The 25,723-nt window shown below is 36.8% G+C and overlaps 1 protein-coding gene across 2 annotated transcripts in view; it reads right to left on the reverse strand.

Annotated features, from left to right (window-relative positions):
* The window catches only part of NBAS (NBAS subunit of NRZ tethering complex), a 339,942-nt gene that overhangs the window by 179,104 nt on the left and 135,115 nt on the right, over positions 1-25,723 (reverse strand). For both annotated transcript variants that reach the window (XM_082852122.1, XM_082852121.1), the window contains 5 exons: positions 16,530-16,715; positions 15,042-15,215; positions 8,563-8,696; positions 2,664-2,726; positions 676-798 (listed from right to left, as the gene is read on the reverse strand). In XM_082852122.1, the coding sequence (XP_082708248.1) occupies positions 676-798; positions 2,664-2,726; positions 8,563-8,696; positions 15,042-15,215; positions 16,530-16,715 (680 nt within the window). The remainder of the gene's footprint in view (positions 1-675; positions 799-2,663; positions 2,727-8,562; positions 8,697-15,041; positions 15,216-16,529; positions 16,716-25,723) is intronic.

Here is a 25,723-nt window from a genome sequence, read left to right on the forward strand (position 1 = left end):
AGGCAGTTTTTTTAAAAGTTAACCATCCACCTACCATGTGATCCTGCCATTCCACTCTCATGGATTTATCCAAAAGCAATGAAAGCGCATGTCCATACAAAGGCTTGTACATGAATATTCATAGCAGCTATATTTGTAAAAGCCAAGACTCAAAATAAACCAAATGTCCATCAACAAGTGAATAGATAAACAAAGTGCAGTAAATCCATCAATGGAATACTAGTCAACAAATAAAATGGAATAAACTACGGATCCATGATACAACATGGATGAATCACAAAGTAATTATGCTAAGTGAAAGAAGCCAAACAAACAAAGTGCAGACTGTTATGACTCCATTTACATAAAATTCTAGGAAATGCAAAGTACGATGTAGAGACAGCAAATAGATCAGTGATAGCCTCGGGAGGGGATGGGGGTGTAATGAGGAGAAGCAGAAGGAGGGAGGGGATTATAAATGAGCAAGAGAAAGCTTTTAGGGGTGACGGATACATTCATTATTTTGACGAGGTGATGGCTTCATGGGTATATACATATATCGAAACTTATCATATTCTATACTTTAAATATGTGCAATTTATTGTTGGTCAATTATAACCCAATGAAGTCAGAAAAAGAAAAAAAGTAGTACTTTTTCTTAATCAGATACAATTATCAATTAATTTTATTACTCACTTACGACCGGTGTGCCTGGTCAATCTAACCATCAGCTTGTGTGCCTCTTCTGAGCTAGACTGAGTATTTTTAACATACGAAATTGGTTTCTCAAGTCCATGTTTCTCCAAAATCTCTGACACACTGTAAGTGAAAAGAAAAATTTTTAAATAAGTCTTGCTACCAAACAAAAAAGCTCTAAGAATCTTAAACACATAAGTAGCACTTAGGTGTTAAAAGTATTTTTAAAAAAAGTAGCATAAAGAATGACCAAATTTTACACATTACATTAATTCTCGGCAAAAAAAGGCTAATAATTATATATCAAATCTTATTTCCCCTACTGACTTTTATTACAATATACTTGGGATAAGTTAACATTTTTAAAAAAGCCTGGCATATCCTTACCTCAAAATCTTTTTTTTATAATTTTCCTGTACTGTAAAAGCATCAAGTCAGCAAAATAAGCCAAATCTATAACTGCAATACCCAGCTTTAACTCTTAACAACCTTAGTGAGTATTCTGTTATAGGCAAGGCTGCTAGAAAAGCAATAAGCAAAGAATTTTAGGGTTGGAAAACCACAGAAACCCCATAAGGCTCAATCTCCCTCAAGAATCCATTCTATAAACAAACAAATAAGATTTCTGTTCTCATATGGATCTTCTTGAGATATCCTATTCCATAATTATCAGCATTGTATATACACATTTTCTGTCTCACCAAGTCTCACATTTATGAATTAACCACTACTGGGCTTAAAGAGAGGTTGGACAAAATTCAGTAACTCTTCATAAAGATAAGTTCCATGGGTCACGTCACCTGACATTATATACACTAAAACATTTATCAACTATTAATGGCCATGAGGTGGAACCGCAAAAAAAAAGTTCTCCTTTAAAAGGTTAGTAAATTAAGGTGAACAGTGAAAGACCTGGGTATCATCCAGAAACCTAAAGGGTGTTACTGTTTCCTTGAGGTATTGAGAGCATAATTTGACTATCAAGACAACCCATGGTTACACCCAGGAACGTATGGTGAAATAAATGACGTATATTACGAAATATTTTTTTATGAAATGCGTTATGTTTATTATATTGTATTTCCTTGAGAAAGCTCTTTTCAGGTTCATTAGGGAGAAAAAGGAAACCATGCAGATTCGTAAGGAATGAATCTATACTGACTTAACCCATTAAGCTTTGTTCAAACTATGCTCAATTTTTCAGGGAGGCTGGGGAGAAGAGAGGGACATCAAATTAGTAGATTCCCAAATTCTTATACTTTACATATTACCACTATCAAGTGATGTCATTACCCATAATTTCTATAATTATATATTGGAAGAACAAAGTTTACTAGTCCTAAAATTTCATTTTTAATGCAAATATTTAAAAATTACACACAAGCACTATATACAGATAAAAATGAACACTAGTAAACAATATTAAACTTCCTGAATAGCAAATTAGAAATTTTCAGTCTCCAAAAGAGACAGTTTAATGCTTCATTTTCACAGTAAAGAATATTGCTAGTCACTAATATGATATAACCCAGAGAGTCAATCAAATGTAGTATACCCCAAAAAGGAAAGTCAGGGGTTATAATAAACATTGTTTGCTGATGGATGTAATAACTGCTGAAGGAACTAATATTTCTTATTTACCGACTATGTGTGAGGTGCTTTAAATGCTTTATCTAGTATCAATTTCACATCTCATGAGGTAGATATGAGAGCTAAGAAAACCCTAGGTTCAAAGATCACACGGCTAGTAAGTTACAACGCCTAGATGTGAACACAGTTCTACTAGTCTTCAAAGTCCATGTTCTCATTACTGTAGCATTCTGCTAAAATAAGCTAGCATTATATTCATTATTAAGAAAATTCACTCCTAAGAGAGTCAAACAAATATTAGGTGAAACTGGAAATGATCACTAGGCATATTTAAGGTAACATTTCTCGGACAGACCTCCTTAATCAGCATGGAACCAAAAGATCGTCATTTTTCTCACCTGAGAATGTGTTCCAGTTGGTCTACCATGTCATGAAGAGCTGTGGTTACCTCTGTCTTCTGACTAAAGGATTAAGAGAAAAGAATTTAAATCAGGTTTTAGTAGTAACTTTTTACTTGAAATACTAAACTCACTTAAGTTTAAAAAAAAAGTGATGTTTCCCTTGTATTTAATATATGACAGTATCACCCTGTCCAAATAAAAGGTCAGTCTTATCTCCTATACTCATTCAGCATCTTTCATGACTCAAAAGAGATTAAGATAAAAAATACTGGAATATAACAATATTCTCTATTACAGATTAGTGAGATATGGGCAATTATTTTCCTAAGAACTTTTAGTTCAGTTCTGCTAAAAGCAAAAAGAATTATATATCAGTTGTAGTCTTTCTTTAAAGAAGTGGTAAACGATAAAGCCATCATTTATTTCTCCTCTTTTAACCAATAAAACAGATTAGGAACCATGGCCCTGCACGTTGGCTTTCTCCTAGTCCTATCTATTCCACCTGTGACTCCCCTAGGACTTTTCCATTAGGATTCTATATACTTAGGGGACTTCTCCCATGTTATCATTCACTCTGCCTCCACTGCAATATTTTAAAACGAAAGAGAAGTACATAGCCATCATACAGATAATTCCTACCGGGAGTGGAGATAACAAGCACTTTTCCTTTTTCCTTTCTCGGGGAAAAAAGTAGACGAGGGACTAGGAGAAACATTACCGTGAAAAAGATGATAAACTAATAAAAACATGGCTGATAGGGTAGATTTAGCACGGCACAACGCACATACAAGTGCAAGGGATTTGCTAGAAAGGTTAAGCAACTGCTATAAAAGCCCTCTGCCACCCTCTGCAACTCTGTGTCCCAACCTTGGAGGGACGACTCTCAACTGAGAACCACTGTACCTGACACTCTCAGGTGCTTTCCAACCAATGATTCAACTGAATTCCAGCAATTCTTAGGATTTAATAAAAAAGCTAAATAAAAATCTTTATCTGGACTTGGAAAATTAAAAATGACCTAACTGAACACAAAAGTCTCACTATCTTTATTTTTTTATTATTATTATTATTTTTTTTTAGATGTTTGGGGTAGGAGTTTATTAATTAATTAATTTTTGCTGTGTTGGGTCTTCGTTTCTGTGCGAGGGCTTTCTCTAGTTGTGGCAAGCAGGGGCCACTCTTCATCGCGGTGCGCAGGCCTGTCACTATCGCGGCCTCTCTTGTTGCGGAGCACAGGCTCCAGACGCGCAGGCTCAGTAGTTGTGGCTCACGGGCCTAGTTGCTCCGCGGCATGTGGGATCATCCCAGACCAGGGCTCAAACCCGTGTCCCCTGCATTAGCAGGCAGATTCTCAACCACTGCGCCACCAGGGAAGCCCACTCACTATCTTTAAAACGATCAATCTGTCCTGGTCTAAATCTATGTGGCAATTATTTCATGCAATTTACAAAGATTATACTATCTTTTTAAACCAAGTTTCAGGCCTTGGACTAGAATGATAAATTAGGGCATATTCCACTTAAAGTCCTTCAAAAAAAAAAAAGATCATTTATCGGAGATAACTTCAATTAACATACTCATTCAGAAACAATATTTTTTAAATTATCATTTTGTAACTCTACAATAAACATTTGTCACTGATTTTCAGAATATAGCGTTCTTCCTCTGTGAACTGACATTCACAAACATAATGACTAAAGGATTTTTTTCAGCCAGATGAAATGCGTTGCCTAGGTAAGATGTATAAAAATTTAATTTCCTAAATAGTGAAAAAATACACAGTTAACCATTTGGTAAATACCAACCATTTAACCACTAAAAATAAATGACCGATCACTGGGAGAACGTGAATTGACGAAGTTGGTACGAGGAGGAAAGAGAACCAGACGAAGTATTTTGAAGGCCTATATTTTAATACTAGGCTAATTTATAATTGCAAATTATTTAGAAAATTATAATTATGAAATACAATCATTAAGAAATAAATGGAACAACAAAAGAGTACCATGTTATTTTTTATGTTTACCAAAAAAAAACACCTGTCAGATCAGAAACCATTAATCTGAAGCCAAAAAAAGCTTTCATCCACACATACACAAGAGGCATTTCTTAGCCTACACATTCTTCGAAAACAAATATACTCATCCTCTCATTATAATGTCTACATAAAAAATGTTCTTTTAATATCATCATTCAATTAATATCATGACTTTCTCCTCATGGTAGGAAAATTACTATTTAAAAGTTAATAGATGAGCTCTAATTGATATTTATGCTTATTTGATCTCACTGAAGAACTAACTGAAGAACTAAGCCTAATACATTTATTTTTAAAAAATTGCACATGTCAGTTGGAAGTCAATGATTTTACCTAGATGATTCAAGGACAACCAAGGGGCATCAAGTGGGCAGAGGGACCATCAAATTACCCACCTAGACCCTTTAAGGAAGAAACTCCCCACCACTTCTGCTCTCTGAGATGCTTGTTAAGAAGAGGATTCTGCATCTCTTGTCACCCTCTGGGAAGAGCACCTTGACTACTGATACTCTGATATCCACTGGGCTGAGGTTTTTAAATGATGAGTAATGACAGTTTGCTAAAAAATTGTTAATGCAATCCACGTTATCAGCCCTTTGTTGCCTACTGAAGGCCCACGGTTCCCAGAGGTACACTTGCTGCTCTTCACTAAGGATGGGAGGGAGCTTGCGGTCATATCTGTACAGGTTTGGGTAATAAATAGATGCTGTGATTGTAACTTTTCCTACATGAAGACTCCCTAAACCTGGACTGAGGAAGGGAAGTATTAACTACTAGTACAGTCTCCATTTAGCTTTACCAGTAACAAGGTTAACTGCTTTCCTTCTTGGGGGTCAGTACTTAGACCCTTAATGAGAAGAGATGAATAATCAGGATCTACAAACCACAAACCACCCAACATTTCTGTAACATAATACACAGAATCTAAGATTACCTTACCCCCCCAAAATCAAAACTGAAGCAAGACTGACAATCTAGCTGCTCACATATAAGGCAATTTCCCAAGGATTCCTATAAAGAAAAGCCTTCAGCTTGTCACAAGGCATCCAATCAACTTTTAGCATCTTAGATATAAATTCATGGCCAAGAATCACTAGACATGGAGGAAAGGTCCTCACAGTAAAAACAGAGATGCAAACAAACAGAATATGAAAAATCAGAGATCACGGTGGGGCAAGGGTAATGCAAGGTGCAGAAGTGAATTTATGCATCTGTGAAACAAGAGCAGGGTATTACTTTGTTTGAAAGTGAATGAGAAAAAGTTCTTGGAATTTAAATAAGAAAGCCAAAATAAATTTTAAATTCAAAATACGGATTAGAAGATAAAACTATAGAAATCTCCCAGATCACTTAACAAAAGATCAAAACATGGGAAAAAGAACAAAAAGAGCAGTAAATAAATTTAAAATGTGCAAAAAAAGGACATGCAAATAAACTTATCAAGGAAACTTAACAGGAAAAAAATGTAAGAAAATTTCCCAACAGTTTGAAGGACATGAGTTTCCAGGTTGAAATACACGATTTAAATGAACAATGATAAATTCAGACTCAGAATAAAACACATCCTTATGATACTTCAGAACGCTAGAAATGAAGGGAAGGTACTGAAGTATTCCAAAAAGGGGAGGAAAAAGCCATATAATAGCCTTGGACTTCTCAACAACAGTGGAAGGAGAAGACAAGAGTGATGCCTTCGAAACTCACAAGGAAAAGGATCAGAAACCTACAAATCCATACACAGCCAAGCCTTCCATCAAGTGTAAGGATGCAATTATGATATTTTTTGACATATGATAGTCTTAAAATAAACATGCCTCCATGCAATATTTGACAGGAAGCTATTCAAGATTATGTTCCATCAGAATAAGGGAATAAGTAAAGAAAGGAAAAGATAATCCCAGAAATGCAATATGCAACACAAGAGACGCAAACAAAAGTCCAAGGATGAATGCTGTACAGCAGAGTAGCGAACAATTCATATCAAAGGAAGAGAAAAGACAATTCTAAGAAAGATGTTTCAAAAGTAAGAGGGAGAGAGAGAGAGACATAGAGTGAAAAGAGAAAGGAGAGATTACTAGATATCTTTGACCTTGAAAAGGAATTTTACACTTCTGTCAGAAGAGTGAAGGAGGTAAATGGAAACAAAAAACGACAAAAAAGGAAATTATTCAATCCACGAAAAGCAAAAAGTTGCATAAAAAGGAAATATAATCATACCCAGCTCTGTGTAAACAGTATATACATAATCATAATGATAGAAATACCACTTTGACTACACTGAAAAAAATGGTTAAGAGAAGTAGGTATGGGGGAAGGGTAGGCTTCAATGAAAGGAATTCAATAATCATCTAAAATTGTAAAATCAATAAATAGCAACGTTAGCACAATATTTTAAAGGAGGCAGGCAAAGTCAAGAAGAAAAGCATGATCTAGAATGAGTGCTTACTTTTAGAAGACAGGTATCAAAGGATGGGGAAGGAGAGCAACCAATAGTTTTTTACCGATTACAAGTCTTCCTGTACCCTGATTTTAACTAGTACATACATTATTTACTTTATGGTTAAAAATTAGAAGGGGATCATGTTCCCTTGGACTTCATGATTCTGGAATAGCACCTCCTCGTCCCCACCAATTTGTTTTTCTCCATGGCACTGACTTTTCAAAGTGAAAAGACAATATGACCTGTAGAATATCTCACAGTCTGTATTTATCTGTTTCTTTTCTTCATGGTGTTATTTAACTTGTTCTCTTATTCCCTACATTGACTGTAAACTAGAAGTTTGGCTTAAAGGATTGATTAGATTCAGGGTAAGTAATTTTACTTCATACTGCTTCTCACCAGGAGGCACATATGGCTAGGCTGCCTGACTGTAAGTGATGCCATATTTGACGACTTGATCAAAGGTGACGGCAGTCAGACTTTATAAAGGTCAATTTCCCCTTTGCAATTCCCAAAAAAAAAATTATTTGCTAAAGGTAATACTTTGGTACCATGCAAATATCCCTTCCCCATCAATTTTTCACCTGATTTCAATTCTATTAATGACTACGTGAAACAATTATTTCACATTGGGTTGCAAAATCAAGTGACTTCTATCATTCATTTCACACACAAAAATAAAAATTTCCTTGGAAGGAAAAGAGAGGAGAAGAAGAAAACCAAAGCATGAGGAAGACTTCTTGTCTAAACAACTGATTTTGCAAATGAGGAAACTGATGACCATAGAAGTTACGTGACTCAGCTGTAGTCACAAAGGCTTAGAAACAGGCCCACCGATTTTTCATTCAGTTTTCATGCTTTTCCATGTGCTGTTATTAACTTCTCCAGATATGAAATTTATAATATGTACTGTGTGTTAAAAGAGTGATTAAAGGAATGATTGTTATGTGACTTGCAAAGAGAAAATATAATCTGATTTGCATACCACTAAATGAGGTATGTATATCCATACATTATTACTTAGAAGTTTTACTCTGGGCAAGGGCCAAGAACAAACAATTCATAGAAAAAACACAACTAGCCCATAAATAAGGAAAAAGCTTAATTAGAAACACAATTTAAAACGAAGAGATATCACCGTTTATCCACTTAAGAGAGTACTTTTTGTTGTGGTGGTAGTGATATTCTTGCTTGCTTTTTAACGGATAATTATCAAGGTTAACAAAATTATAGTGACGTCCTATATACTGTTAGAAAAACAAGTGTCTCTCTCGAGACAACAGGTTTGCACGTGATCTCATTTTCTTCTTTATATTCCCAAAATTCTCTATAATGAACATTCAGAGAAGCAACATCTTCATTTTAACTGTTAGAGTAAAAAGACACAACCATAACAAAGGCACACTGTGGGTTCTTACCCATATCCTCTCTGTGGCAGACATTCTAATAAGTCATAGCAAAGAGCGAGCTGGTCATTTCGTTCACAGTTATAGATGCATTCTAGTGCTACTGCCATCAGTTGGTCCTGATCAGGAATGATTTTTTGCTGCAACTAGAGAAATAAAGCATGTTGTGCTAAATGTCAATAGATATACATTCAATTTTGCCATATCCCAGTACCACTGTCAATAGAATATTAAATAGCGCAGTTAACCAGCCACAGAAACAAATCTTGGTTTTTCTTTAGCTTACAGACTTTTGGGGTCTTTAATTATTCTAAATGAAATTGCATTTTAATTACAGAATCAGCAAGAAAAGAAAATTTGTACCCATAAGCTATGCATCTGCTGAAAACAGATTCTTCAATTCATGACCCATTCAAGATAAAGTAGATAGAAGAAACACAGTGAACTAAAAAGGCAATTCACTAAAAACAACATTTCTAACCCTAAAACCAAATTTTATGTGTTTCAATCACAAAAATATATAAAATTCCTTAACTAATATTCAGAGATGTTCAAACCTACTATTTTTCAGTGTGCATTATGTATTAGTCATTTAACACAACAGTATTGACATTCTATTCGAAAGAAGTCGCATTGCAATGCGGTAATATTCATATCCCAAAATACACTCCATATTTCTGATGCAGAAAAATGGCTGTTGGGGGTCACTTTCCCATTGTAAACCACAGAGACCCATTCTTAAAGTATTTGCTGGGATATAAAAATAACAGATTTGTGCCTTGTTTTTCTCATCTGTAAAACTGGAATATTAACATCTTCTTAATAGCATTGTTGTGAGGATTAAATAAATTAATACATGTAGAATGATTATGATATCTTCCTGCTTCCTGTCTTTCCCTCCCTGAGACGCTGAAGTGTCACTTGAAAGTTAAATGTTCTAGAGTCCCTATTTGATCAGGCATGCTCAAAACCCTTTAGTAGACCTTCGACGTGAAAGGTAAAGAGCAAACTTTTTGCCTTCCACTCAGGCTCCTTCATGGCCTGGTGCCCACCCACTTTTCCAGTGCTATGAATCACTACCTCTCTGCTCAAAGTTTTAGTCCACTCAGGTTAAATAACTTGCCTTTATCTAAACATATCATTAGTTTGATTACGTCCCCTTGTCTTATTCTACTCCTACCTGGAATGTCTTCTCGAGGAACTTCTTAAAACCTTAGTCTTTAAAACCTCCCGAATACTCCAGTTTTATGTCCATTTGGCTGACTTCAATTGGACTTCCCCAGATTTCCAGAGTCTCTTGCTTATACTTGCTAACTGCTGGTCCAACGGATAAATCCTCATACGACTCTCTACATGAATTCTTTTTCCTCTCTGTACTCCCATGGCACCTTTCCATTCTCTTCCTATGCCACTCAGCATAGCCTTCTTAATACACTCTACTGTGTACGTGAATCATAATGCTCACATTAAGATACTTTTCACTGTTGTCCTATTAGACTCTCTACAGATGTGCAACTTCATATAGCAAGACACACTTCCTTTTATTCTCATTATTCCTGTACTAATATCTCAGTGGTCACTATTAAACCATCAGTTGTCCAACCTCAAGCTAATAGAAGGGGGCCCATTTAGGACTTTCCAAGAAATCAATAAACCTTCCCCACCATGGGCTGCTAATTATCTCCCATATTGCATAGCAAGGGAAAATGTAACAAAGTCATAATTTCTTTCAAAGGGTCTTAAAATTATGCACTAGTAGACAACTAGAAAAAGAACAACAGATGTTAAGCTAGAATACTTGGGAAACCCCAGAGAAACAAGCAACAAAAGAAATCAATGAAACAGTGAAAGAATCGCTGAAAATTATCATACAAAAATCAATAACTTTCATATACACGAACAATAAAGTTAGAGAAAATGAGGGTAAATAAAACTCAATTTGTAATGTAAGCAGAAAATTAAGTGGTTAGGAATAGATTTAACAAGAAATGTGCAAAACCTATATAAGGAGAAGTTTTAAACACCCCCGAAAGACACTAAGAAAGATATGAACAAATACAATGATGTCCCCTATTCTTGAATAGGGTGACTGGGCATTATACTAAAGTTCAGATAGAAAAAATATATATACAAGAATAACTTCTGAAAAACTGGGGGAAGAAAACACTACAGAGGAATACTACCCATACCAGACTATAAAATCTCTATAATTTAAAAGAGTGTGGTACTTAGTATATGGACAAACAGACCAATAAAACAATAGAGAAACTCTAGAATTAGACTCAAAACAAATGGAAATTTTGTATATGACAAAGGTGGCATCTCAAATCACTCAGGTACAGATAAACTTTTTTAATAAACGGTGCTGCAACAACTAGGTAGCACAAGGGAAAACATAAAATAGATCCGTATCTCACACCCTGCAAAAGAACACACTCCAAATAGATTAGGGGTCTAAACATAAAAATAAAGCCATACAAGTACTAGAAGAAAACATGAGTGATTTCTTCTTTAACCCTGTAATGGGAAAAGGTTTTCCACCATATTTCAAAATACAGAAGCAATTAAAAAAAAATTGCTCAATTTGATTACACAAAAAATAAACTGTAAAAATTCTGCATGACATAATACACCATAAACAAAGTCAAAAGACAACCTACCCACTGGGTGAAATATTCACAATAGAAACCACAGAAAAAGGACTAATTACACTAATATATATGAATTTCTAAAAGTTAAGGCACAAAGAAACAAAAATCAAAGTGAAAAATGGGGAAAAGGCAGGAATGGACGGTTCACAAAAATGACAGTGCCTCTCAAGCATATGAGAAAATGCTCAAATTCACTCATGTTTAGAGACGTACGAATTAAAACAACACGGAAAGGTAACTTTTCACCCATCACGGTGGCAAAATCTTTTAAATATGACAACAAATTGTGTCTGCAAAGCTGTGGAGAAACAGCCATGCTCACACATTGCTGGTGGAAATGTAAATTGGAACAACCCGTCTGGAGAGAAATGTGGTAATACCAACACAACCCTGCCTTTAGAGCCCGGAATCCCCTTGCAGTAATATACCCTGAAGATATGCCAATAATACAAAATAAATACAAACAGGTTACTCGTTGTAGCACTGTTTGCAATTGTCAAATACTGGGAATAGCACAGAAAACTAGTGAGACTGGGTAACGGTTTTCAATTTTATATTTTAATTTATATAACCACACATGGCTAGTGGCTACCACACTGAACAGCACAGTCCTAGAGGCACTTTTCAATTTCCTAAGGAGTGTGGGCCCAAAGTAGGCCAACAGGAAATTGCAGCTGAGAGTTTACAGTGTTAAGGAGACTTCCCCATTTGTCCCCATTACTGGAATACAGTCTGGTTTCTACAAGCAGAAGGGCCTAGTAAGTATTCAATACTTCTAATTTGGACCCCCAAAGGACCACACCCTAGGAATATGGGAGAATTGGAAATAGGACAGTCTTTTTGAAACCTGAAACAGCTCAATACCCGATCAGATTAAAGTGACCTTCACCGTAGGAGAATGATGGGAACAGCAAAAACAAGAGTGGAATATTCCATATTCCCCCAAATTCTAATCTGGGTTGGGCCTAGAAAATTGTTTTCTTTTTAATCCATATAGTTCTGATGCACAAATGCATTAAAAAAAAAAACAGTATAAAAGACAGAAAACGATACGAGAAGGTAGAATATTTTATTCCCAAGTCATCTTTATCCAGACTTGCCCAAGTTACTTCACAAGTTTCACTTCCCAAAGAGGGATTCAAGCAAAGAGCAACGGCTTAAAATCAGAAATGAGTGCTTAAAATCAGGATGTTATAAAAGAGAGGAAGAGTTTGAAACACATGAGATAGTTGAAAAGACAAATTTGTATTTGTCTTATTGTTCCCATTATTCGCTCCCCTTTCTAGTAGAGGATTGTTCTTCTCTGCCCCATTAACGCCAGGTGTGGCCACAGAGCCTCCAGCCTGTGAAATGTGAGAGGGAGTAATCTGAGGCACTGGGAGCTAAACTTTAAGAGCCACTGTGTGGTTCTTTGTTCTTTTTCCTGTGCCACAAGTTAGAAAAGGGGACTGTTCTTTCAGCCTGAGTCCTGGAATGAACAGCACATGGAACACAGCAGAAGCCCAACCACAGCCTACACGACACTTGTGAGAAATAAATGTTTGCTGTTGTCAACTACTAAGATTGCACGGTCATTTGTTAATGCAGCATACCTTAACCTAAGCTGCTGGATACAGAAATCACGGCTCCCTTTAGAGCACTAAAAACACCTTGTGCATGATTCAGGGCAGATCCAAGGTAAATTCTTTTTGCGAACAGTCAAGGAAAATAAAATAAAAACAATGCTCCAAGGACAATCCTAGCACAGCAAATAAATGTAACCAAGTGATCTAAAGCATCATAATGAAACCCAGAGTCAATCATTCACTCCTTCATTTGCCCTGCCCAAACGCACTGAGCACTTGCTCTCTACGAGGCACCGCGCTAGTCCCTGGCAGTACAGGCACCAGAAACAGAGCGGACAGACCCAAAAAACAAAGAGAGGGAGAGACAAACTTGAACAAGCAACGACAGCACAGTGAGATATGCATTATTCTAGAGGCAGCTACAAGGCCCACCCTAGCACAGATAAGTCCCCAGAGGTTTCACAGCAGAGGGAGTCTTGGACAGCAGGATCCCGAAGGGTAGGCAGGTATTTGTTAAATGAAGGAAAGGGGTCTGATTATCACAAGCAAAGGAAATAGCCTCACAGAACACAAAAAGGCATGAAAGAACCTGATAGGGTCAAGAGGTGAAAGTTAGTGTGGGTAAACCAGTGCATTCATGAAGGGGAATGACGCTGAAGAGGTAGACTAGAAGCAGACCGCAAAGAACCTTCCACGCCAACATTTACCCTGCAGGCAATGGTAGGCCACCAGAGATTTTCTGTAGACCATGACATGATCAAATTTGTGCTGTGGAAAGATAACATCGATAGAAATAGAGAGGGTGGATTGGAAAGGAAGAGCCCAGCAACACCATTATTCTCTGCTTTGATTTTGACATATGTCAAGAAAGGCAAATGGCTATATATTTTATTCAAAAGGCACATGATAAATTACCGAGTAAAAACAACAAAAAGCTGACTATATACAAAGGATTTACAAGACTCTGTAAGGAAGAAGGATCACAAACAAGATTACTCGAAGAATTTAAAGTCACTTCTTTCTTCCTCATAAAACATTCATATTCAACCCATCCTGCTTCTCACATAGCATTCTGCTGTCATAAGCAGCCTGCCCTCGGCTCATAGTAAACCACGCCAAATTTAAAATCAGAATACTAAGTGGAAACTGCTTATGAGAAGATGGAAAACTTTAAATAGCCAATGAACAGAGATATTTCTGACAGACAGCCCTTCCAGAAACCAAAAAATGTGTGAGATTAACTAAGCAATGCTTTCCTTTTCAGCTTGATTATAATGGTCTATGACCATATACCTTAGAGGACATCAAATTGCTAACAAAGGCTAGTACAAGGAGTACTTTCAATTAGAATTTAGGATTAGAAGGGGCCTTCAATGCTTCTGCTTGAATCCCAACCTAATGCTTTAACTCTCACTACAAAGTCAGTGCCTCGAGTGACTGCGCCACTCTGCTTGAGTCCCCTCCAATGGAAAGGGAGCCACTATCCCTTGAAACAGTGTATTTGATTTATGGTTAAATTAAGAGGTTATTTACATTTCAAAAGTAACCTGCACTTAACAAAACGATTTATCACCAGTAAATCTGAACAACTATTTGATTTCTATAAAAAGGATAGATAGATAGATAGATGATAGAAGATAGACAGATAGATAGGTCAGTCTTATTAAGAATAATTATAAGATCTCCTTATGGGATCCTAAAAATTTTAACAAATATTTTGAAGGTCCTCCAGGGTAGAAGTCTTTTCTTCTTCTTCTACTGGTGTTACAGTAAAGCATAATGGTTAAGAACACAGCTGGGAAACTAGAAAACCTATGTTTGAACCCAAGGTTCCACTCCTTACTGTGACCCCGGGCAATTGCCTAACCACTCTGTATCACGATTTTCTTTTCCTGTAACAGTAATATAATCAAAATATCTACATCATAGGATTGTTACAAGGAGTAAATGAGTTAACACTTGTAAAGTGCCTACCTATAGTAAGAATTCAATACCTTTCAATTATTAGTCTTTTTGGTATTGCCAGTTTCCACAAGGTAGTAAAGAGTCAACAAACTTTGGAGTAAATCAATCAAGGTAAACATAATCTTAAAAACTTCCAAAAAATTTTTGGACTAAACTGCTAAAACATTTTTAAAGAATAAAATGATAACTACTTCTTCTGTTTAAAGAGAAATTACTTGCAAAGCCTAGTATTAAAAAATTTGTAAATAGAACCTAATTCTGTAGGAAAAAAAGTACAGAGATTTTTTAAGATGTTAAAGTTTCTACTTACATCAGGCTTGGAATGCTGAAATATCTTCAGGGGAAATTTTAAGTCTCCTTTAGCTAAAGTTACTAAATATTCCTTTAATAGCTCATTAGCCACACCAGGAGACTGTTTCTCACAACGATGAAGAAAGGGAACCATCCACTGGTAGGCACTTGTCACATAATTGTCCTCAGAACACTGAAAATGTAATTCACCAAAACAAACACACGTTAAATTAAATACCTGATAATAACAGACAAGTTAAAGCTCAAGGATAATCAGACTCGTGTGAAACAATGAAAGCCCAACACTTTCTAAAACATACTCCAATTCACGCCTCACAAGGAGACTCACCTTCTGCCTGGGGCTGGTAGAGCCAACAGCAGCAAGAGCACTGTGATCCATCTCTTTAGTACCATGACTACCCTAGTACCATGGTACATGGTACTAGGTCATGACAGCCTAAGCCCAGCTCTGTAAGACAAACACGCTGCTGCTACTATTACTCCTACTGCTGCTCAGTCCTGAGGTCTTCCAGAGCAAAGAGAGGTTCTACCTCAAAAGTGTATGCATGTGTATGTGTAAAAAGAGTTAGCGGGTGGGAGTGGGGGTGGGATAGGCCGACAGAAAATGTGAAAGGGAAAAGAACGGAGAGAGATACGCATAAAGAAGCTCTAGAAAGGAGTCACTTGAGAAATCCCAGATTCTCTTCCACCCTTTTCCTCTTCTTCTGTTTGTTTTACCCCTTCACATCCACCTTCATGAAACTCCAAATGACACACATAATCTTACTCATTATCCCTGAAATTATACAATCCTTTCTCATCTTTATCCCAGGAGATACACCTGAATCTCTTAAGAGGCATCTTGCATGTAACACAACTCAATTTTCACTGGGTGGATCATAGGGAAAAGAAATTAGTAAGAGAAAAGAAAGGTGGGGACAGAGGGAAAGAGAAAAGGGGGATTGATAAGAGAAAAAAAGATGGTGAGAGGCATGAGAAAGAGAGGAAAAGTGGGCTCAGCAGAAATCGGTTCCTAACTTTGGAGACTGTACTCCCCCCACGAGTAACCCCCCCCCCCAAAAAATCTACGAATGGCCGGGCAAATTCTCCTTCACATACAAACCCTGAAGCCAAGATGTTTTCTTCATACAACCACCCAGCCAATCATCTGAATATACAAGTAGTTGGGAATTTTAACAAAGTGAGGATTAGAAACATGATTATGAGAATGACAGCTAATTTAAATATGCCTCGCTAGAAGGGGGAAAGAAAGTCATATACAGATAACTATGGATGAAGGGCAAAGAAGGTACAAAACCAGCCAAAGTGGTTCTGGATGCCTTCAGTAATTTATTCATAAAACTTGATTTTTTTTTTTAAGTCAAGAAACCTTCCTTTATTGACTAAGTTCTCTGGTTTGAAGGACACTACATCTTTGGCTTTGAGACACATATTAATCAAAGTACATATAGAATAGTTAAAAAGAAAGTTTTAAAATAAAACCTACACTATTCATCAGTAATCTTAGTTTTTCAATGTCTTTCATCTGCTGGAGTTCTTTCAAGGTTAGGGTTAAATCACACCCTGCTTCATAAACCAATGCTTCCAGAGTAACCAAATTATCACAGAGAACCAGCAAACCAGGAATATTCCGCTCCATTCCAAGTCGAATAAGTGACAATGCACAGTCAACCTAAAATGGAAAGGCAACAGTAAGTCTCTGAGTATTATATCTTTCTTTTCCATATATTCTAAAGTAAAAGCCTCTAGTATAGAATCTAGCAATAATCCTTATAATCATTTTATATAAAACTGCATTACTACATACTTTTTTATTCAGTACAAAAACATCAGACTTCTTTATGAAATATATTAGCACCAAACTGTCCCAAAAGAATCAAATAATCACCGAGAAATACTGAAAATAAAAATAAAAGAAAGACAACCATCTTCAATTTGTAGAGCATTACAGTTTACTGAGCTGTTTACATATATTTGTCTATTTAATTCTCAGAACATTAACAAGCAGGAAAAAATAAAAATAAAAAAACATAGCTAGGTAGTGATAATGTCAAATTAACCTATTTTCACTATACCACTCTGGCCCAAAAAGAATGCTTGGCTTCCATAGTCCTGTACAGTACCTCTCCTTCCACAAGTCCTCCCTATAGATGACATTCAATAAACTCTTGCTGAACGATTAACTGATTAATTCAACCTTCTCTGTCCCAATTCAACTATTTAGACCTCCCTTACAACAAAACAAAGAATAATCTTTCTGCAGATGCTCAATACACAGCAATTTCACTCCCATCACTTGATCAGGTTTATAAAATGGACATATTCTGATGGACAGCAAAATCATCTAACGTGGCCTTAACCCCCAGCGCCTTATACTTCTCCTTACTTGCTCCCTTACTCCTAGAAAAGCAATTATTTATTGAGAACCTACTATGAACTGAACACCATTCTAAGTGTCAGGAATACAAAACTGAATAAGATGAGGTCTCTTCCTTCAAAGATGTCTCCATCTTGTAGGGAAACACAATCTGGTAAATTAATGATTGAAGTGGAGTGAGGGTGCCTGGGATCTCAAAGAAGAGGGAAAGGAGCCCAACCGGAGAGTCACGAAGTCTCCCAGAGGGGAGAACACTTAAAATGGTTTTAAAGCATCAGTGGATATTAGTAAGTAAAGAAAGAAGAAGCGGAGGAGAACAGCATGGAAGGCAGAGATGCATGAATGTTAGGAAGTACGATTAGTTCCATAAACTGAAAAGAAGGTATGAAGTGAAGTGATGAAAAACAAGGCTAGAGTAGCAGAGAAGGGCCAGATAAAAAAGAACATTGTTTGCTGAGCTAAGGAATTTGCAGTTTACCCCAAAATGCAAATTTAAAGGATTTTCGGCTGAGGCATGTCATAATAGACTTACACTTTGGAAAGAATACTCAGTATTTATTGAATGAATGACAAATGAAATATGAATGGACTGGAAATGGACTGGGCTGAAAGTAAGCAGACTAGTTAGGAGAACTGCAATTACTAATACCAGAAGACTCTCTCCTAGTGACAAGAATAGCCCCCTGGGGGGACAGCAATATTTAAGGGACAAGCCAAAGACTCTGAGCCACACTGCGGAGAGGAACATGAACAACTAAGACAAAGACAATGAAGAAAGCGAAATGACATCACAGAAGCCTAAGGAGAAGAGATTGCAGGGAAAAGGAAGCAGTAGTGTCAAAGGACAATGTTGTTAAACACCAAATGAAGGCGATCTGACATTAAAAGGCAAGCAGGGAGCCTTACTGATGGAGTTTCCGTGGAGCGATAGGAGTAGCCAGACACCAGGGAAACGAGGAGTAAACAAACACTGAGGAAGTGATTGCAAAGGGCAGAGTTGCTACCTCTGAGCTGAGCTGTGATGGAAAGAAGACAGATAAAACGGAAGCTAGGGAGAAAATGGCTCTAATTTATATATATATATATATACGTCTCTGAGTATATACATGTATATATATATATACATGTGTATATATATATATACACTCCTATTTCATGTATATATATATATATATATATATATATACGTGTGTGTGTGTGTGTGTATATATATATATATATATATATATGAAATAGGAGTGATTTGAACTTTTTACGTCCAAAAAAAGGCAGGGGGTAATAGACCAGAGGTTAAAGATACAGGAGAGAGAGAAAAAATGACTGCTAGAACAATCCTGAGCAGGGGGCGGTGTGGAATCCAGGGTACGGGTAAAGAAAGAAGTTCAGGAGAATGCAAGAGAGACCTCTTCCTGTGGGAAAACTGGAAAGAGTAGGGCAAATGGAAGTGATTTCTCAACTTTCACCATGAAATACAAAGCAAAATCACTGCTGAGAATGATGAAGGAAGCGTTGGTGCGAGGAAAGGAGGAAACGGGGAGAGGAAACAGTCACGCAGCACAAAGAAAAAATGCCAAGCGATATCACAGATCCACCCAAAGCCCTTCCAGGGCTCAGAGATTAACAGGTGAAGAGGTGAAAAAGGAAGAACTGCATGTTCAGTTGAAAAGAGTGGCGCAAATAAAAATAAGGGAGGAAACTACAGGTAGATAAGGCATGAGGCAAAAGGGAAGGGATCCGGCAATACCTCAACAAAAGGACAATTAATGTCGGAAAAGCCACATCTACTTGTATACCAAGTTCTTAAAAACTCAGAAAATCTCAGAAAGTATGAAGAAACTCGATATGTAAAGCACAACTTTGTGCAATAGTCTGAACACATAGTACATTAGCAATTTGTAACACACTCAACCAATTTTGCGATCCAGATCTGTGTTTCTAATATCAACTTTGACGTTGTTGCTTTCCAAAATAACCACTGAAATAAAAATGTTTGAAAATCAAATTACTGACACCTTAAAGTAGGTTCTGTTAACAACTTACAGAATTATACCATATACCCCAAGCCCCCAATAGATAAATTTCACCACTATATGTACACATTTTCCTAAACCAACGAACAAGATTTCCAAAAGCCATTTATAGGCGCTAAGGAAGAAGTAGCACTACATCAGTTTAACCTGTAAAAATGAAAAAGATAAAACTATGCCAGATACCACTTTGATTATAGCATAAGCCACATGAAATGTCAATACATAAAATGAAGCTAAAGAACAATACCCCTATTATAAGTGTTTTTAAATAAATCAAAGAGATGAAAGAGTATACAGCCAACTAAATAAAGCATCCCCAGATCACTTTCCTTTCTTTATAATTATTCATTTTTTTAACTTATTTTATATTGGGGTACAGCTGATTAACAATTTTGTAACAGTTTCAGGTGCACAGCAAATCTTTATAATTATTCTTGATTACTAAAACAGAAATCAAGATGTCTAGGAATTATAATTAGACTTAAAAAAATCACATTTCAGAAAGTGCTAACTTTGTTTTTAACAGACTTTCTTTTTTAGAGCAGTTTTAGGTTGACAGCAAAAATGAGCAGAAAGTACAGAGATTCCCCACATCACCCCGGTCCCCACACATGCACAGCCTCCCCCGTTACCAACATCCCCCAGCAGGGTAGCACCTTTGTTACAATCAGTGAACCTATACTGACACACCATTATCACTCAGTGCTCACAGTTTACATTAGAGTTCACTCTTGGTGTTTACTTTCTGTGTGTTTGGACCAAAGTAGACTGACAGGTATCCATCATTATGGTATCATACAGAGTATTTTCACTGCCTTAAAAATTCTCTGTGTTCCATCTATTCATCTCTCTACCACCAACCCCTGGCAATCACTGATCTTTTTACTGTTTCCATCATTTTTCTTTTTCCAGAATGTCACATGATGGGAATCAAACAGTATATAGCCTTCTCAGACTGGTTTCGTTAACTTAGTAATATGCGTTTAAGGTTCCTCCGCACCTTTTCATGGTTTGATTGCTCATTTCTTTTCTGGAGTTCAGTAATATTCCATTGTGTGGATGTACCACTGTTTATTAATCCATTTGCCCACTGAAAGACATCTTGATTCATCAATTGTAACTAACATACCACTCAAATGCAAGATGTTAATAATAGGGATAACTAGTGAGTAGGGCAGAAAGTGAGGGGAATATATGGGAACTCTGTACTTTCTACTCAATTTTTCTATAAACCTAAAGCTCCTCTAAAAAATAAAGTATTAATAAAATAAATAAAGAAAGAAAGAAATGTAAAAAATGATAATTTATTTTACATTCCAGTATAGGCCTTTTTCTTTTTGTTAGTGCTATTTTTTAAAAACCTGAATAAATATTTTGTAACCCAAATTTCAGTCATTAAACACTAAAACTGGTATTGGCAGAAAACGAAACACATAGATCAATAAAGCAGAATTAAAAGTCTAAAAATAAACCCACATATATATGGACAACTAATTTCTGGCAAAGGAGCAAAGAACACACAATGGAGACAGGACAGTCTCTCCAATAAATGGTGTTGGAAAAACTGGACAGCTACATGCAAAAGAATGAAACTAGACCACTATTTCACATCATACACAAAAATCAATTCCAAACGGATTAAAGACTTGAGTAAGACCTGAAACTCTAAGACTCCTAGAAGAAAACATAGGCAGTACACTCTTTGACATCATTCTAGCAATATCTTTCTGGATCTGTCTCCTCAGGCAAGGGAAACAAAAGCAAAAATAAACAAGTGGGACTATATCAAACTAACAAACCTCTGCGCAACAAAGGGAACCATCGACAAAATGAAAATACAACCTACCAAATGGAAGAGGATATTTGAAAATCATGTATCTGATAAAGGGTTAATTTCCAAAATATATAAAGAACTCAAACAGATCAACAACACAAAAAACAAATACCCAATTAAAATATAGGCAGAGAAACACAAAACACCCCAAATAGCCAAAGCAATCTTGAGAAAGAAAAACAGAGCTGGAGGAAGCAGGCTCCCGGACTTCAGACTATACTACAAAGCTACAGTAATCAAGACAGTATGGTACTGGCACAAAAACAGAATTATAGATCAGTGGAACAGAATAGAAAGTCCAGAGATAGATCCACGCACATATGGTCACCTTATTTTTGATAAAGGAGGCAAGAATATACAATGGAGAAAAGACAGCCTCTTCAGTAAGTGGTGCTGGGAAAACTGGACAGCTACATGTGAAAGAAAGAAATTAGAACACTCCCCAACACCATACACAAAAATAAACTCAAAATGGATTAAAGACCGAAATGTAAGCCCAGACACTATAAAATTCTTAGAGGAAAACATAGGCAAACGCTCTATGACATAAATCACAGCAAGATCCTTTTTGACCCACCTCCTAGAGAAATGGAAATAAAACCAAAAATAAACAAATGGGACCTAATGAAACTTAAAAGCTTTTGCACAGCAAAGGAAACCATAAACAAGACAAAAAGATAACCCTCAGAATGGGAGAAAATATTTGCAAATGAAGCAACTTACAAAGGATTAATCTCCAAAATTTACAAGCAGCTCATGCAGCTCCATATCAAAAAAACAAACAACCCAATCCCGAAATGGGCAGAAGACCTAAACAGACATTTCTCCAAAGAAGATATACAGATGGCCAAGAAACACATGAAAGGATGCTCAACGTCACTAATCACTAGAGAAATGCAAATCAAAACTACAGTGAGGTATCACCTCACACCAGTCAGAATGGCCATCATGAAAAAATCTACAAACAACAAATGCTGGAGAGGGTGTGCAGAAAAGGGAACCCTCCTGCACTGTTGGTGGGAATGTAAATTGATACAGCCACTATGGAGAACAGTATGGAGGTTCCTTAAAAAACTAAAAATAGAACTACCATACGACCCAGCAATCCCACTACTGGGCATATACCCTGAGAAAACCATAATTCAAAAAGAGTCATGTACCACAATGTTCACTGCAGCTCTATTTACAATAGCCAGGACATGGAAGCGACCTAAGTGTCCATCGACAGACAAATGGATAAAGAAGATGTGGCACATATATACAATGGGATATTACTCAGCCATAAAAAGAAACGAAATTGAGTTATTTGTAGTGAGGCTGATGGACCTAGAGTCTGTCATACAGAGTAAAGTAAGTCAGAAAGAGAAAAACAAATACCATATGCTAACACATATATATGAAATCTAAAACAAAAACGAAAACAAAAAATGGTTCTGAAGAACCTAGGGACAGGACAGGAATGAAGACACAGACGTAGAGAATGGACTTGAGGACATGGGGAGGGGGAAGGGTAAGCTGGGACGAAGTGAGAGAGTGGCATGGACATATATACACTACCAAATGTAAAACAGATAGCTAGTGGGAATCAGCCACATAGCACAGGGAGATCAGCTCCGTGCTTTGTGACCACCTAGAGGGGTGGGATATGGAGGGAGGGTGGGAGGGAAACGCAAGAGGGAGAAGATATGAGGATATATGTATATGAATAGCTGATTCATTTTGTTATAAAGCAGAAACTAACACACCATTGTAAAGCAATTATACTCCAATAAAGATGTTAAAAAAAAAAAAAGAAACTAGAAATCCTATACAGCTTCAGAGTTGTTGTCAGTGAGGAATTTCAGAAATGCATTTTGCTTTTTTCATATGTCCTATGGTCATAAAACAATTCCTAGGGGCTTATGGGCTCCCATTTGCTGATTCCAATGCTTAATGTTTTGTGTGAGGCAACATAGCTATTTTAGATTTTTTTCAGAGCAGGGGATGAAAAGTTTTCTAAAGAGCCAGACAGTGAATATTTTAGACTTATGAGCCCTGTCAACACTTGTTCAACTCTGCCACTGTAACAGAAAATCAACACAGGCCATACTTAAATGAATGGGTGTGGCTGTGTTACAGTAAAACTGTACTAACAAAAGGAAGCACTGACAAACCTCGCTTTTGATTATGATTGAGGCGGGTTTTTTTTCTTTGTGCTATGCTGACTACCCAGGTTCCGTTGAGTAAAGTGATTTCTGAACTGCTCCCACTTATTTTTCCTTCTTAAGAATCAGATAAGGACAGGAGGATCTCAAATACTATTGTGCAGTAGGTTATCTTTTTATCACTTACTTTCACGCTTGAGTAACCTGAAGCTAGTGTGGTAAAGGTAATCCTAGATTCTAAGCATGTATCTCTGTCTTCAAAGCTCATGTTCTTTCCTTCGGGCATGTGAAAATTTTTGGGAGGTTTCTACAATCTGTCTTTTTGCTCTTGGAGTTTCTGCAACTGCAGATAACCTATCTGATGGTCCCTTGCTACATTCTGGCCTTAGGTCAACTCATTTCTATGAAGAAGTTAACAAGTGATATCATTTGGTGATACACATGTGAGTATGTCCTCTTATTAAAAGGAGTCTCCCAAAACTGAAATGTCTTGAACAGACAGAGAAGTACATTTCTAATTGTATACTGAATATACCATGTTAAAAAGTAGACAAGAGATTTTAGGAAAAGGCTACCTATCTAATCACACTTTGTATGTCTTCTTTATCTACTCACAAGGCAAAGTTTGAAAATATCATTCTTCTCTTTTCTCTCTGTCATATTTGAGTTCCTGGAACTGGCAAAACGTAACCATGAGTGCCTGAGGCAGCTTCCTCCCAATGTGCCCTACGTGTTCTGCCACCGTCTCCACTGCCTTTGGAAACTGGAGGTGACTCAGCACTGAAGAATCTTACTGACTCTTTGCATGACTTTGGCATAAGAAAAAGTGCACATTCCTCTGGCTACCCCTAGTTGAGCTTATGAACAGGGACTCTGGATCCAGTCTGCCTGGGTTCAAATCCTAGCACCCTTACATGCTAGGTCTGTGACCTTGAATGACTTTTTCTTTTTTCAACATTTTCACGCCTCAGTGTGAGTATATATGACGGGAATAGGAAAGCACTAATCTCCTAGGGTGACAAGGATTAAAGGAAATCACATATGTAAAGTACCTATAACAGTGCACGACAGGATGTGAGCACCGCATGGAATATTAGTTGCTATCATAATCATTATCATCAACACCTCTTTTCAAAACTTCTCCATAAATGCTTTCCCCTGTTATTTGTCAGATTATCTGTCCTTTCCTTAGTCTTCTACCAACATTTCTCTTTGTATCTTTATTATAGAACTTAAAAAGTTATGTTTAATAGTATATGACTTGAATGCTTGCCAATCCCATAAAATTCAGGGTCTTAGGACAGAAGTCATAATGCTCTCTTCCTCATCTCTTTTATTACAGGGCCTTAGAATGATGTTTTCTCATATACTGTACATCAGCTAAGTGTGAAATAAATAAGAATGCAGGAACCCTCTTGCACTGTTGGTGGGAATGTAAATTGATACAGCCACTATGGAGAACAGTATGGAGGTTCCTTAAAAAGCTAAAAATAGAATTACCATATGACCCAGCAATCCCACTACTGGGCATATACCCAGAGAAAAACATAATTCAGAAAGACACATGCACCCCAATGTTCACTGCAGCAATATTTACAATAGCCAGGTCATGGAAGCAACCTAAATGCCCGTCAACAGATGAATGGATAAAGATGTAATACATAAATACAATGGAATATTACTCGGCCATAAAAAGGAATGAAATCAGGTCATTTGTAGAGACGTGGATGGATCTAGAGACTGTCATACAGAATGAAGTAAGTCAGAAAGAGAAAAACAAATATCATATATTAATGCATATATGTGGAACCTAGAAAAATGGTACAGATGAACCGGTCTGCAGGGCAGAAATAGAGACACAGATGTAGAGAACAAACGTATGGACACCAAGCGGGGGAAAGTGGCGGGGGAGGTGGGGGTGGGATGAATTGGGAGATTGGGGTTGACATATATACACTAATATGTATAAAATAGATAAGTAGTAAGAACCTGCTGTATAAAAAAAAATGAAATTCAAAAATTCAAAAAATAAAAAATACAGGCAGAGGAGCTGAATAGACATTTTTCCAAAGAAGACATACAAAGGGCCAACAGGCATATGAAAAGATGTCCAATATCACTAATAATTAGGAAAATGCAAATCAAAACCACAATGAGATATCGCCTCATGCTCGTTACAATGGCTACTATCAAAAAGGCAAGAAATAACAAGTGTTATATCTAGAAGTTCAGCTAAAAACCACAAAGTGCTCAGACAAAACTGATCCAAACAGAATCCCTTCTCTTGTTAGCCAG

The sequence above is a fragment of the Leucopleurus acutus genome (assembly GCF_964270905.1).
Source record: "Leucopleurus acutus genome assembly, chromosome: 12".
In the NCBI taxonomy this organism is placed as follows: Eukaryota; Metazoa; Chordata; class Mammalia; order Artiodactyla; family Delphinidae; genus Leucopleurus; species Leucopleurus acutus.